The sequence below is a fragment of the Panulirus ornatus genome, chromosome 68, assembly GCF_036320965.1.
Source record: "Panulirus ornatus isolate Po-2019 chromosome 68, ASM3632096v1, whole genome shotgun sequence".
Lineage (NCBI taxonomy): Eukaryota > Metazoa > Arthropoda > Malacostraca > Decapoda > Palinuridae > Panulirus > Panulirus ornatus.
The window spans coordinates 10,686,439-10,701,806 of record NC_092291.1 but is presented as its reverse complement, the minus strand read 5'-3'; the positions used below and the strand labels follow the sequence as shown (position 1 = coordinate 10,701,806).

At 37.6% G+C, this 15,368-nt stretch overlaps 1 protein-coding gene across 5 annotated transcripts in view; it reads right to left on the bottom strand.

Moving 5' to 3' along the window:
- Positions 1-551: 551 nt before the first annotated feature.
- Positions 552-15,368, bottom strand: part of LOC139747334 (CCR4-NOT transcription complex subunit 6-like) — a 183,832-nt gene continuing 169,015 nt past the window's right edge. For 3 of the 5 annotated variants that reach the window (XM_071659521.1, XM_071659522.1, XM_071659519.1), the window contains 7 exons: positions 14,623-14,777; positions 12,590-12,744; positions 10,734-10,831; positions 8,391-8,535; positions 7,057-7,258; positions 4,631-4,770; positions 552-4,403 (listed from right to left, as the gene is read on the bottom strand). In XM_071659521.1, coding sequence (XP_071515622.1) covers positions 4,321-4,403; positions 4,631-4,770; positions 7,057-7,258; positions 8,391-8,535; positions 10,734-10,831; positions 12,590-12,744; positions 14,623-14,777 — 978 coding nt within the window. In that variant the 3' untranslated portion in view covers positions 552-4,320. The remainder of the gene's footprint in view (positions 4,404-4,630; positions 4,771-7,056; positions 7,259-8,390; positions 8,536-10,733; positions 10,832-12,589; positions 12,745-14,622; positions 14,778-15,368) is intronic. The other 2 variants (XM_071659524.1, XM_071659520.1) reach the window with 1 other exon arrangement.

Sequence of the window (15,368 nt, the reverse complement as noted above, 5' to 3'; positions counted from 1 at the left end):
TCAAGTATAGTAAAAATAATATATAGGCATGCAAGGAATAGAGTGAATTGGAATGATGTGGTATACCGGGGTTGACGTGCTGTCAATGGATTGAACCAGGGCAAGTGAAGTGTCTGAGGTAAACCATGGAATGTGGGGCCTGGATGTGGAAAGGGAGCTGTGGTTTCGGTGCATTATACATGACAGCAAGAGACTGAGTGTGAGAGTGTGAACAAATGTCTTTTCCTAGCACTACCTCGCATGCATGCGGGGGGAGAGGGGTGCCATTTCATGTATGGAAGGGTGGCAGTGGGAATGGATGAAGGCAGCATCTATGAATATGTATATGTGTATATATGTATGTCTGTGTATGCATATGTATGTATACGCTGAAATGTATAGGTATGTATATATGCGTGTGTGGGCATTTATGTATATGTATGTATATGTTGAAATGTATAGGTATGTATATACATGTGTGTGGGCATTTATGTATATACATGTGTATGTGGGTGGGTTGGGCAATATATATATATACATATATGCTTCACTGGACTCTGCATGTTTCTGGTTATGCTGCAAATGAAAAGTCTTTTCCAAAGGCTGTATCGGAGAAATTCTCAATATACAGGATTGCATCATTTCCCTGCTACTGACTTAAGCACAGCTTTGTCAATGCAAGAATCTCTGGAGAAAGGGTCCTGGAGTTATATAATAATAATTCTAATGATAATATATATTTAGAGAGAAGGGAAAGGCCATTTCAATTCAACCAGGAAAAAAGATAATGATAAATGAACCCATAAGTTACAAAAACTGAGATTTAAGGATGTAGGTAAGTAATGGGGGACGAGATGTAGTGTGGGCCACCAGGGTTGGTGGGACTGCTGCGGTGGGGCGGTCGTGTACCAAGTCGGCACAAGCGGACTCACTGGAGCAGACTAGCCTCCAGTGTTTATCAAGGACAGGACACATCTAATCCAAAACCAGTTACAAACATTCTCACTACATATTATGCCTTACAAAAACAACAAAGAAGGTTGTAGGCTACAAATATAAAGCAGTCAAACATTTGTTCGTAAGCCTCTATAAGAGGTCCTGTGTATATAAAACTTGAGACCTAACATTAGAAAATCTCAAACATAAGGTTGACAAAATTTTGATGGCAGTCATTTGTAGCCTGTGTTATTAAGAAGAGTTGCAAACTGTCACCAGAGTATACCCGAAGATCTGCTGACTAGGTACTTCAAGAAGCCTCAGACCAGTTACAAACAACCCATAACCTTCATGTAGTTTAATGTCTAGATTAGTTACACCAGTCTTTATATAAAATATAATCTGAAGGAAACAGGAGAAAGTACCACATATATGAGAACAAGCTAAGCATAGCTCCTCCCCCCCTAAAAGCACACACAGCTCATGTAGTGACAAAGCATTATCCTTTCCAACATACAAACTCAACGAGTATCATCTGGTGATTACAACTTTTTGACAGTAATGGACAATAGGTAATGCTCATCTAAAATACTGGCCACCCTCCAATGCATAAGAAAAAAAATAATGGTACATTAATCCATTACTTAGGAACATTATGTTCAAAGTACAATGATCAAAGACTTTACCAGCAAAGTTTTCTCCCATTATATAAGTCACACATTTAAAAATATTTACTCCCTCATTCCCAGGATTATTTCCAATTTGTCAACAATTTCTTACAGCCTACATGGAGTGCAGCCAGTAGAAGTTGGTAATGTCACAACATCCTGAGGAAACTTGAGTCCATCAGTCACTTATCCACTTTCTTCACTAAATGACAAAAACAAACAGATCTTAACCTTCCTCATACACATATTAATCTAACTCTAGTCCAAACACTTTTATCTTGTTCATAAGCCTTTAATTTATGATAAAGTTGTAAACTCGTCTTTAATACAAACAGGCATGATGTTATTACTGGCCTTAACAATGAAATGCTTTAGAAATGGGTCCAAGGACAAACTGTGTGTGCTTAGCTGTACTAAAATGTCTGATGATGTGTACCTGAAGATAATTTTATTTTATATTTACAGGTGGTTCCAGGTTATCTAATTATATGAAAAACAATTGTATGGCAGGAAGAGAAGGTACAGGGCTGATCCAATTTCTCTGGCCCAGTATTACATTTGAGGAACAAGCATAATTAAAATGTCTTCCTTATCAGCAGTGTTAGCTGAATATGTATTTTCTCTAAGGGGTAAATTTAAGTATACATGATTTGCATGGTCAATCTGATTACAAGAATTCCCCAAAATGCTGCAAGTCCAAATGTTGTTCAGCTGTGGGTATCTTTGCCATCAAATTTATGGATCACAGATAAAGAATGCCACAGGAAACAAATGACCCACAAACAGTAAAGTACACAGAAATAAAGTTAAGTTGGAACTCACTAACAATGAACAGTAACATTAATGATTGTAAAAATTATATCACATCAAAAATCATATAAGTTGAACATAAGCATAACATTTTCTTATATAAAGTCAAATGCACTCATAATAATTATCAATCTGCAAATGGACTGGTCCAGTATTGTACAGGAGCATCTCACGATCATTCATGCTTCTAAGTGTCATAAAAGTGAGTTAAAACATGCAATATCTGTATTATAAAATGATGAGGTAATCCATTCATATTAAAATGAAAGGGATTATATAAAAAAATAAAAAGTCACAAGTTGCCCTTAAAAATAAATTTTCAGTTGTCTTTTACTGAAAGCAAAATCATTATAATCCATCATATCTATTATTAGATATATCAACTGAGTTTTTAACAAAGTTATTTATAAAGAGCACAATACTAATTTTCAATATTTCATGGATAATCTATGATAACTTATACAACTGAAGGGCCACTCATAGCTGACACTGACTGGCACTTCTAAGCACTAATGATCAGTGGATATCCTTTACGATATGCACAGCAATCTGTAATAAACCTGCTGATGCGTTCTTGAAGCTCTCAACTAATCCCCAGGTACACACACACACACACACACACTAGATCAAATGTAACAGAACAGCAAAGCAGTAAAGAATGGTAGATGTCCAGTGTTCATGGTGCGTGTTTCAGATGATTAAGGAATGAGGAGAAGCCCAGTGGAAGAAGGAAATGGTGCATGAGGTATGGGTGGGAAATTTTTCTTAGAAGGGCAAAATTAATAAAGTGTAAACAGGTTGATAAACACAATGGAAATTTTGTAGACCATTAAAGTTTTATGTCTCAGCACGTTGATTGCAGGTTATGTGTTTTACGATAGGTAATTACTATGGGATGTATCAGTTGTGATCTGAGGAAGTAGCAAAGTGCAGTGACAAAGAACCAAGGCAAAGGAAGCCTGGGTGGTGAAAACAGCCAACTGTACAGTGGTTGAGAGGCTTTGGGTGGCTTATGCTAAGTATGATGATGGAAATGGGGGTGGAGGGGAGGTGGTGTGTGATGTGGCAGTGAGGTGAATTAATGAGTAAAGGTGAAATATGAGGATGGTCCCAGGCCAACAAATGCAGGGGAGGCGTCTGGTAATGAGGCAAGATACAGATAGTTTTCAGAAATATGGTGGACAGGAAAAGCAAGCTAAGGGTGTTGGGGATAAGTGGAAGGTTGGGAGGTAGGAAGGCTGGGCCCATCAGAACACACAAGTGAGATCGAGGTGGCTGAAGCTCGGGTGCTCTTCCCAAAGGTGGCACACACAAGCCTGGAAGCCAAAGGCGAGTTAAGGGGCACAGTCATTTTTTAAATCAGACCTAAATATCAGCTCTATTTTTGTACAAGTTCCAGCCCCACATACTTTAGAATCTTTTAATATATCCTTTCATGCATAAACCTCATACCTTAATGCTTTTTGTACCGTGACACCCATAAAATTACTATTATCTAGGCTCAAAAAAAGAAAAAAAGTCTCAGTGCCACAGAAAACGCTCTTGTAGAGTGTGCTCCTTGAAACACATGAACAAGGCCTCATTGGTCTGGCAAGCGTTAGGGCAACTGCTGCATGGAGCACAATTCATATCATGAAGGGCTCTACACAGTTTTTCCTTTTTATCTTCCCACAAGATCATCGAGATCTTACAGTGAGGCCCAGAGTTCAGTTCTCCACCATCACAATGATTGACATCCAAAACGAGTCTGGGTGTGAACTCCCACACTTGGATGTGAAAGTGACCATGAAGTCTCATGCATTCATGTCATCAGCTTCTGGTACAAAATTGGCTTGCACCTATTACATTAAAGCCTCATGAAGAGACTTGTGATGAGTGGACTGCAGCCCCACAGAGTGTTGATTATGGAAGTGTTGCCTATCACAGGCTACCTGTGGAGGAGGCCATTTGGATGGTTCATGGCTGTAGATACAGGTCGCATCTCAAGCTGAACTAGTAGAGAAAAGTGATCTGAAATAAAATATTAAGTGAGTCATATCTGATAATTCCTTACTCTTGAAAAAAATTACAGAGGAACTACATCAACATCTAGCTCAATATTTTCTTTATTTCACAGCTTTGTTTAATTATATAGCAAGTCAATTCACTTTCATTTACTAAAATGACACAAAGAACATCTCCCCAAAGTATTATATGTTCCATGGAAATGGAGATTTTTAACTACAAAGGTTTCTCACCTGATGGGATATGAGGGTGTGGACAACCCATGACCTTATTCTCTCTAAACCAGTCGGGATCAATAGGACCTAAAACCCCCAGGGATGACATGGTATCAGTGCTATGGAAGATGTAATCTATAATCCCTTTGAAGTCATACCTGAAAGCCAATAAACATGGCAGCTGTTTAGAAATTTTCAAGAGACCAAGTATAATTAGTAATTATTACACAATGAATTTGTAAAATTTAGTATTTCATAATCTGGAAGGAAACATGAAGAAACCAACCCTTACAGTGTACTGAAATGGTCTGGACATATGGAGAAAATAAGCAAAGAAGGACTAATTGACTGATGGAGCACAAGGGGGAGAGGGACACCAAGAAAGAGGTAGAAGGATCAGGTGAAAGAGGCTTTGAGATATCATGGCCTGAACAGTCATTAAGATGAAGCATGCACGGGATCGAATGAACTGGAGCAATGTGGTATAAATAGGATGATGTGCTGTTTGGGGGATGAACCAAGGAACATTACAGTCACAGCAAACCATGGAATGGTTCATGGGGCTTGAATGTGAATGGTGGGCTCTAGTTTCAATAAATAAAAGCTAGAGAATGGATGTGGATAACTAAGGTTGTTGTTTATGTTCCTGATGCTATCTCACTAAAGTGGAAAATGGCATGCAAGCATGCTTTACTATGGTGAATACATCCTATGACTACTTCTTCTGTGTGAAGACTACTTCCTCTATGCAACAGGCAAACCATCAGGAACCTTTATGACGAAAACTTAAGTGTATATATTTTGAGTCTTCTACACAAATATGAGTAGCTATTAGTTAGAAAATAACCAAGCACCACCCTTACTTAAAAACAGTGAGAATTTACACTGTAGCTAACTCACTGTCCTATTACTCTAAAAAATATTCGTTTCTATATCCAACTGCTCTTCTTGCTTTGTAGAAGCTGTCACGTACAAATGAATAACAGTCTCATTTGCAAACATTACTCTAACTTTAATCCCTTCACATGACCTGGTTCTGCCAATGACACTACTGCATTCCCCAACATACCACAGTGATCCAATTCATTCTACCCCAAGCATGCATTTTGCCACTCTGAATCATAAGGCCCTATTACCCTAGAGCCTCTTTGATTACCATCTTCCACCTCCTTCTTGGTCTCCCCCTTCCCCTTCTTCCTATCACTTTAGCAACAGAGGTCTTCTTAGTCAGTCTCCCCTTTCTCATTCTCTCCATATGTCCAAACCTTTCACTAGACACTTGTAAACGTTCCCACTTACAGTGATTTGCATTTTTTTCTGCAAAACAGAATATAATTTTCATGTTGAATGTTGAACATATGATATCTAAACTACATAGGTGCAGATTCTATTTTTCAAGTTTCATATTTGAAAGAATTCCTACATTCAATGAACTGCCTGTTCCTGCTACAGAAAACTATCGTTTTATCGCCCGTGGTACCATATTTAACTTCTAGTATCGTCATTAAAAATTTCTTCCATTAATGCAAACTTATTTCATGTATAGGTATGTATATGTGCATGTGTGGACATGTATGTATATACATGTGTATGTGCCTTCTATGACACGCAGGGAATACGTGGGAAGTATTCTTTCTCCCCTATCCCCAGGGATATTATTAATAATAGGGTTTAAAAATACGTATCACATTACACTGAAAAAAGTTTTGAGAGAAAGGATAAAATTTCTGAGTATTTGCAACACCTTTTCTTGTTGGTATGTACAATACATAAATATTGCAAATTCTTGCAAATGTGCTCTTTGGGGAATAAAGCATAGTAAAGAAAAAAAAAAAAGTGCATTAGAATTATGTAAAGTAGTTATGGCGACTCTACCTCTCAAGATATACCAATACCAGGCAGTGCAGTGTTCAGCACCATCTCAGAAATTTCTTCCCATCAAAAGTTTGTTATTCTCCTTGGGTAAGTTGAGGCTTACACCATTTGTTTCATGTTTATTTAATCATTCTTATATATCTTTCATTTGTTTAGAGAGAAATAATTTTTCCCTTTACCTGAAAAACACCCATTTTTCATGAACCAAGAATTTCTACAGCCTGCTTAAGATGTTAATATATTAAACTGGTGTCTTTTAACTCCTCTAGTTTCCATAATGCCTATATTCAAACAAAACTATCACTAGTATACCCTTCCTGCTGCTATGTTCAAACGACTTATTTCCAGGCAACAAAAATGATATCAAATCTGTGTGGTGACATTTTGAGCAAATAACAGACAAATAGCTATAATGAAATGTGGGTAGCACATGCCACTTTTACCTATGTACATTAAATGATTCACTGTATCATCCATTCATACTATTACATAATTTACTATGAATCCTAAAACTGTTTATTACAATCAGCATAAAGAAGAAACATAAAAGGAACACATGTGAATCTTACGTGTAATTAGTATATGCCATGATGGAGAAATCATATGCAGCAGTAAGTCTGAAGCAGTGGGTGTAGATGTTAGCACTAGAGTTAACCAAAGAATTATTGTTCTTGGTCATTGCTATCTTCTGCAGGCAGGTTTTGTACCCAAAACCTTTGAAATCTTCATGGTCCATTGAAACACTGCCTTTTGTTAAGAACTCAACAACACCTGAAATGAAACAGCACATACCTAATTCATATTCCATTATGGTACAACTAATCTTTGAAAACATTTTTTCTTTCTTTCATACTTGTCCATCATGCTGAATTTGCTCCCCTTCATTATTTAGCTGTCATCTGCAATGCAATGAAACCACAGCCTCTTACTGACAAACCAGGCCTCATATAGCCACTGTCATTGTGAAAACCTTAGCATGATTATCTGAATTATGCATTATTAACCCTTAACCCTTAATTTGGGCCATGCCTCATATGGGAACAGACTTCAATGCCATTTTTAAAGACCGTGTACCAAGTATAGTATTTATCAACATCACTCCACCATGGTAAACAAGGGTAAGTAAAGAACTTCTTTTCTTCATATTCTATACCTCTGCATGCATATCTTCAGTTAGGTAAGAATATTCTTTTTAACATACAATGACAAGCAGGGTTTCTGGTAACTGCAGTTTCTATTACTGCCTATGAATAAGCTACTTCCAGTAAAAGGGAAATGTGACTCCTTCAAAGTGAGAAGCTCTTTTATGAGGCTGTGCTCCCAAAGACTAAGCACTGTCAAAGATGACTTTTCTTCGTCCTACAACCTTTCCACCTTTAAGTCACCTACAAAACCCTAAGGTCAAATTCATTTCTTTCTTTCTTTCATACTATTCGCCATTTCCCGCATTAGCGAGGTAGCGTTAAGAACAAAGGACTGGGCCTTAGAGGGAATATCCTCACCTGGCCCCCTTCTCTGTTCCTTCTTTTGGAAAATTAAAAAAAAAAACGAGAGGGGAGGATTTCCAGCCACCTGCTCCCTCCCCTTTTAGTCGCCTTCTACGACACGCAGGGAATACGTGGGAAGTATTCTTTCTCCCCTATCCCCAGGGATAATTCATTTCTACTGCACATTATTTTCTCAAAATTTTCTTTTTTCCTTTCATTCAAGATGATCATAACTGGAAAATGCTTTTGCCCATGTCTTGTTTTCTTAAAAATCTACCACCACCATATGAATCTTATCTTAAACATGTTAACTTTGGAAACTGAACTGTAAGATACAATCTCACGAAAGCAAAAGTTTATAACAGTTAAAAAAAAGTTTGAATCTGGATCATACTATCAATCATTCCATTTCTAACCTGAATCTGGGAGCGAGTTGAGGTCACCACATAAAAGAAGCTGGATTGACCCAGGGTCCATCTTCTTCCCCATCCTTGATCTATGCTGAGATTCTTCAACAATCTGGTTGACTATTTGTCGAATCTCACTCATCAACATTATTGTCTGGAATGAAATAACAGCAAATAACATTATATATATATATATATATATATATATATATATATATATATATATATATATATATATATATATATATATATATATATATATATATATAACAGACGAAAGAATGGCCCAACCCACCCACGTACACATGTATATACATACATGTCCACACATGCACATATACATACCTACACATTCCAACGTATACATATATATACATACACAGACATATACGTATAGACACATGTACATAATTCATACTTGCTGCCTTTATTTATTCCCGTCGCCACCCACCACACATGAAATGACAACCCTCCCCCCCCGCATGTGCACGAGGTAGCGCTAGGAAAAGACAACAAAGGCCACATTCGTTCACACTCAGTCTCTAGCTGTCATATATTTATATACATATATTTTTTTACATATGTGTCAGAGGTGGAGGGAACGAGGAGAAGTGGGAGACCAAATTGGAGGTGGAAAGATGGAGTGAAAAAGATTTTGAGTGATCGGGGCCTGAACATGCAGGAGGGTGAAAGGCATGCAAGGAATAGAGTGAATTGGAATGATGTGGTATACTGGGGTCGACGTGCTGTCAATGGATTGAACCAGGGCATGTGAAGCGTCTGGGGTAAACCATGGAAAGTTCTGTGGGGCCTGGATGTGGAAAGGGAGCTGTGGTTTCGGTGCATTATTACATGACAGCTTGAGACTGAGTGTGAACGAATGTGGCCTTTGTTTTCTTTTGCTAGCGCGACCTCGCACACATGAGGGGGGAGGGGTTTTTTATTTCAAGTGTGGCCGGGTGGCGATGGGAATGAATAAAGGCAGACAGTATGAATTATGTACCTGTGTATATATGTTTATGTCTGTGTGTGTATATATATGTTGAGATGTATAGGTATGTATATTTGCGTGTGTGGACGTGTATGTACATACATGTGTATGTGGGTGGGTTGGGCCATTCTTTCGTCTGTTTCCTTGCACTACCTCGCTAATGTGGGAGACAGCGGCAAAAAAAAATTAGAAAAAAAAATATTCCATACTATTCGCCATTTCCTGTGTTAGCAAGGTAGCATTAAGAACACAGGACTGAGCCTTTGAGGGAATATCCTCTCTTGGCCCCCTCCTCTGTTCCTTCTTTTGGAAAACTAAAAACATGTGCAAAAGAAGAAAGTTGAGAGTAAATGTGAATAAGAGATTGAGTGTGAACAAATGTGGCTTTGCTGTCGTTTCCTGGCACTACCTCGTGTGCACGCGGGGGAGGGGGGTGTCATTTCATGTGTGGCAGGGTGGCGGCAGGAATGGATGAAGGCAGCATTTATGAATATGTACATGTGTATATGTATGTATATGTCTGTGCATGCTGTGGTTTTGGTGCATTATACATGACAGCTAGAGACTGAGTGTGAATGAATGTGGCCTTTGTTGTCTTTTTCTAGCGCTACCTCATGCGCATGCAGGGGGAGGGGGTTGTCATTTCATGTGTGGTGGGGTGGTGACGGGAATGAATAAAGGCAGCAAGTATGAATTATGTACATGTGTATATGTGTATATGTCTGTGAATGTATATATACGTTGAAATGTATAGGTATGTATATGTGCGTGTGTGGACATGTATGTATATACATGTGTATGTGGGTGGGTTGGGCCATTCTATCGTCTGTTTCCTTGTGCTACCTCGCTAACACGGGAAACAGTGACAAAGTATAATAAATAAAATAAAATAATGTCTGTGTATGTAACTGTATGTATACGTTGAAATGTATAGGTATGTATATATGCGTGTGTGGGCGTTTATGTGTATACATGTGTATGTGGGTGGGTTGGTCCATTCTTACGTCTGTTTCCTTGCACTACCCCGCTAACGCGGGTGACAACGACAAAGTTTAATAATATATATATATATATATATATATATATATATATATATATATATTTGAGTGTGTGGACGTGTATGTATATACATGTGTATGTGAGTGGGTTGGGCCATTCTTTCGTCTGTTTCCTTGTTGCTACCTCGCTAATGCGGGAGACAGTGACAAAGCAAAATAAATAACTAAATAAATAAATATATATTTACACTTACTTAATAAGCCTTTAAGAATCATAATGATCTCTGTATTCAAGTAAAAGAAATTAGAAGTTCAAGATATTAACATTAAATCATTACCATCAATTACAAGTAGAGAACATACCTGGATGAGTTTCACATCACAAAACTCAGGGTCCCAGTGGATGTGGGCTGTACAAACAAGCACAGATTGATTCACTTGCAATTTGTCTGGTGGCACTTCTAGGAGAAGAAACAATACATTGTAGCTGACATCTCCTAACCTGTATGCATTTCAGATATCAAACAATTACCGTTTAAAATGTGTAATCAAATCAAGAGCATAAATTTAGCCGGGAGCTTACTATAAAACTTAAAGCTTCTAAAATTCTATTCAAAGATGTCATACAGAATAACAAGAATGTTCCTTTACTAGTAATACTGCAACAGACTGCCCTTAAGATAAACACAAAAAAATCTGATCCATTATCACCCAGTTCCTTCCCATTTCCTTCCCTTGAAGAGAGGAGTAGGTCTCAAGTATGTAAGGAGTAGTGAGCTTGGGAGGTGAGTCAATTATTGTTTGCTGATGACAAGGTGCTGGTGACAAATTTGTGAGAAACTGTGAATACATCACATACAATTTCTCAATATCCATTCTAGTACGTAAGAAGATGAGTTATAGTAATGATGGTGTATCAGTTCACTAACGTGATGGTATACAAAAATTTTCCTATACACTCAAAAACCTATCTGCAAGATACTGTCCCCATGACAATCTAAGTGTCCCAATCAAATCTCTTTATAACTAAAAATCCACTATTATGAGTACTTTACCTTCTCTCTATATATGTATGTATGCAGAGGTAGTCACACTTCAGTAGGAGTTCAGATAATTTTCTGAAACTTTACAAAAACATGTTTTATGGAGGAAATGTGCCTCATAAGGTGTACACAATTCACAAAGTTTCAAATCCCAACACAACCACATAGGCTTGTACATCCTCTTACTGCCATGCCAGAGTAGATAGTTTCTACTCTGTCATGGCAGTATAAGGATGCACAAGTCTATGTGCTTGTGTTGAGATTTGAAACTTTGTGAACTGTTTACACCTGATGAGACAGATTTCCTCTGTGAAACATTTTGTGTATTGTACGCCATGTTTTAATAAATTATCTGAACTCCTACTGAAGTGCAATCACCCTTCATCAAATTATAAAGGACCAGAGTGAGTAATATCATTACATGTATGTATGTATACACAACAAAAAAAAGTAAGGTAAAGGAAGAATGAACAACTGGGATTGCTGTGAGAAAGCTACCCTGTCTGGTACGTGAACACTGATCCATGTAATTCATAAGATGCTGCACTAACCACTATAATATGGCCAGTTGCTATCACCTCACTTAACCCTCCATTTCAATTAATAAACTTTTTGGATGCATGTCACAAGTAATTCTCTCAGTTTCTAAGACATCCTAGGCAAAATGTCCTTAAGTGATTTGACAAGGTTGTGAGGAATCTTCTCATAGGAAAGTGGCTGATCTGCAGTTAAGCTAATCTGTTTGCTCACTACAAGTAGAAAATCATTACCTTGGGAACTATATATGGCATATATGCAATCACAATCTCGTTACCTTGAAAACTATATATGGCATATATGCAATCACAATCCCATTAACACGGGGTGGATCAACTGCAAACTGTCTCTAAGACTGTTCATATATAATCCTTGTCTCAAGTGGTGTAATGAAGTACAAAACAAAAATTATGCATATATCAAAATCTAGTTTCATATCCTCTTCTAAACTTGATATAATATGAGACTACATCCAGCAGAGACAGTCAAGGTGCCAGATCATCCCAAAGTAAATGGAATGGGGTAGATATAAGGTGAAATCCCACTGTTTTAAGTACTTTTAAAAAAAGTATTTCTAAATATATGGGAAAACTATCCATACAAAACCTCACCTTTTTTTATTTAATTACAATGACTCACCTGAATTTTCCCAAGCTGCTTCTTTGGTCTCCAATAAAGCAGCTAGGCCAATGTTGTCCTTTGTCATGACACGGTTCAGCATATCTTCATTTCCATCATGATTAGCCATTGCTAACTGGTTAAACTCAATCAATCGCTCTTTGACCAGGGTAAATCTGAAAAGAATAACATTTTGCGTAACAGTCTTAACTAATTTTTAACAATACCACATTCACTATGTAATGATGGTTCACATTTTTAACAGTTATAATTTCATACAGTACAATTTTCCATACAAGCTCACAAAAGGCTCTGGATATAAAGGAGGTATCTTGAAGGTTAAGCGATCAAATTTCTGATATTCACAAGAGTAAATTCCAAAATTAGGGTACTATATGCAATGGATATGAAATGTGCAAACAAAATGTGGTATAAGGAGGGTTGATTTGAAAGAGAAATCATGGGGAAAGGAGAGGTGTGGCAATCAGAAGAGTATGACAGTGTGCTGAAGTGTGTGCTGAAATGGTTTGGGCATATGGAAACAAGACAGAAGGGAGAGACTGAACTAGAGAGAGGAGGATAGAGTAAAAAAGGTTTCCACTGATTAGGTCCTGAGCAAGCAGGAGGATGTATGGCTTGAATGGGATACACTGAACTAGAACAAAGTGGTAAAGAGGGGGCAATCAGTTTAACATTATGAAATTATACATCCACAGCTATACATAACCACAGGATTAATGTACAAAACAACAGACCGTAACACCATCAAAATCTCAAATTTCCCACCTAAGTACTTTACTGGTTGCGTCTGTAGATTAGAGCAAAAAGAACATTATTCATATCTACAGATGTAAATTTCTGCTGGAAAAAAATGTATCCTCTATATCAAAAGCTGCATACTAATAATTGTATCTGCTTATAAAGGCACCAGTATGTATTATGTACACTATATAAAATCTATCAAATAAGCACAAGTTATGTTCTGTCTATGTTATGGACACCATCTACCTCTTCAACACTACAAAAACTGACTCAGGATTTCAAAGAAACACTAAGGTCCAAGATTCAACTTATAAACTTAAAACACAGAACACCTGATCCTAAACTGTCCTGTATGTGATCAAGAAACAAACAAACAACTTTACCACACTTCTTGACCTGTGGTCCTTCCCCATGGATGTGGCTACCTTCCCAAGTGCTGCAGAAGCCCCCCACAGAAGATACTGTAGCAGAAAGGTAAGATAAGGAACGAACACAACACATCCTGGATGGCCTCAACCAACTGCAACCATCTATGCTGCACTTAGTGGCACTAGAAATAAACAAAGCATTTGACACATCCTCACACAACAAATACCTGATGTTACTATCCACAGTAATGACAGTTAAGGTTAACCAATCTTATAGATGACCATCAAACCAGTCATTCACACTGACTTCGCCTCCAAAACACTCTACAGCACGGTTCCACAGGGACCAGGTCTTTCTCCAACCCCCTTTAATGTCTTTATACATGACTTAATGCAGAGCACATTGTGAAGGTCCTCTCATATACAGACAACCTAACAGTTATATGAAAATATCTTGACAATTGAAGAAGCAATAAACATGCAGCCTTATCATATGAAATTATATTACTGGTTTATTCAAAATACAATATTTACATCCCCACAAAAAGCAGTGTTAAGGACCTTCTCACCCTAAACTAAAGGAAAACCCCTATGCTTAATGTATATCTACATTGTGCAATGAATCATCTACTACAGAACACACTAAAACAGCAAACCACACAGTGTTGGCTAGGATAAGGGCCACAATAACTGGCTCGTAACGCCAAATGCTGCCATAAAAGAAAAACACTGGCCAAATCCAAGATAAAAACACACAAATAGCTGATTAAACAATAAAACAAACACAGGCATATGTAAAGGTATGGAAATTTACTATGAATGACATTGGAGATTGTTCTGTAAGGGTAACTAACCATGCTGTATAAATGGATGGGGTACACAGCAGAGACATACAAGTTATCCCTACTTGACCAGACTACTTACTTGCTAGTTCTCCAGAAGATGGCACAACCATCAACATATTTCCTTTCATTTTCAGGCATGTGCTTCGCTCTGGATTTGGGTGAAAAAATCCCATCATAACCTTCATTCTTCAGCTCCGGGAGGAAAAAATTGAAGAACTGGTCAGTTTCAACCTCCTGCAGACAGAAACCAGCACAATCAATAGTTACTTGGGAAAGGAAATGCAGTTTCAAAAGAGTTAGAGAATGGACCAAGTGTGTGCTTCAAAGAATGTCTGAAAAATTAATGGAGGAAGATAATGGAATGTGGCATTTATGGATCTGTAAAAGAAATATAATAGGGTTGACAGATGACTTAGGGAAGGTACTATGAATGTATGGGTTAAATACAAAGATACCAAATGCAGTGAGAAGTTTCTACTAAGAAAAGTATACATGTAAGTAAGAAGAGAGAAAGCTTTATGGATGCCAGTGATAGTGTGTTTGTGTTAAGAATGTGTGATGTCAACTTGATTGTGACAATCATCAAGAAACTCTGGGTCTGGGATAACTTTTACCCATTCAGGGTAATACTTTAACTTAGATTTCCATTAATATCACCTTTCTAAAGGCTCCTGCAGCCCATGGCTGTGCTATTTCCAGTAACAGGAATATGTAGACTCCTTTAGAGTGAAAAGTTCTTTGAGGACATCCAAATCCCAATGATACAGCCTTACTAAAGATGACTTCTCACTTGTGGTGTCATCTTGAGCAGGCAGAGTCTGGTAT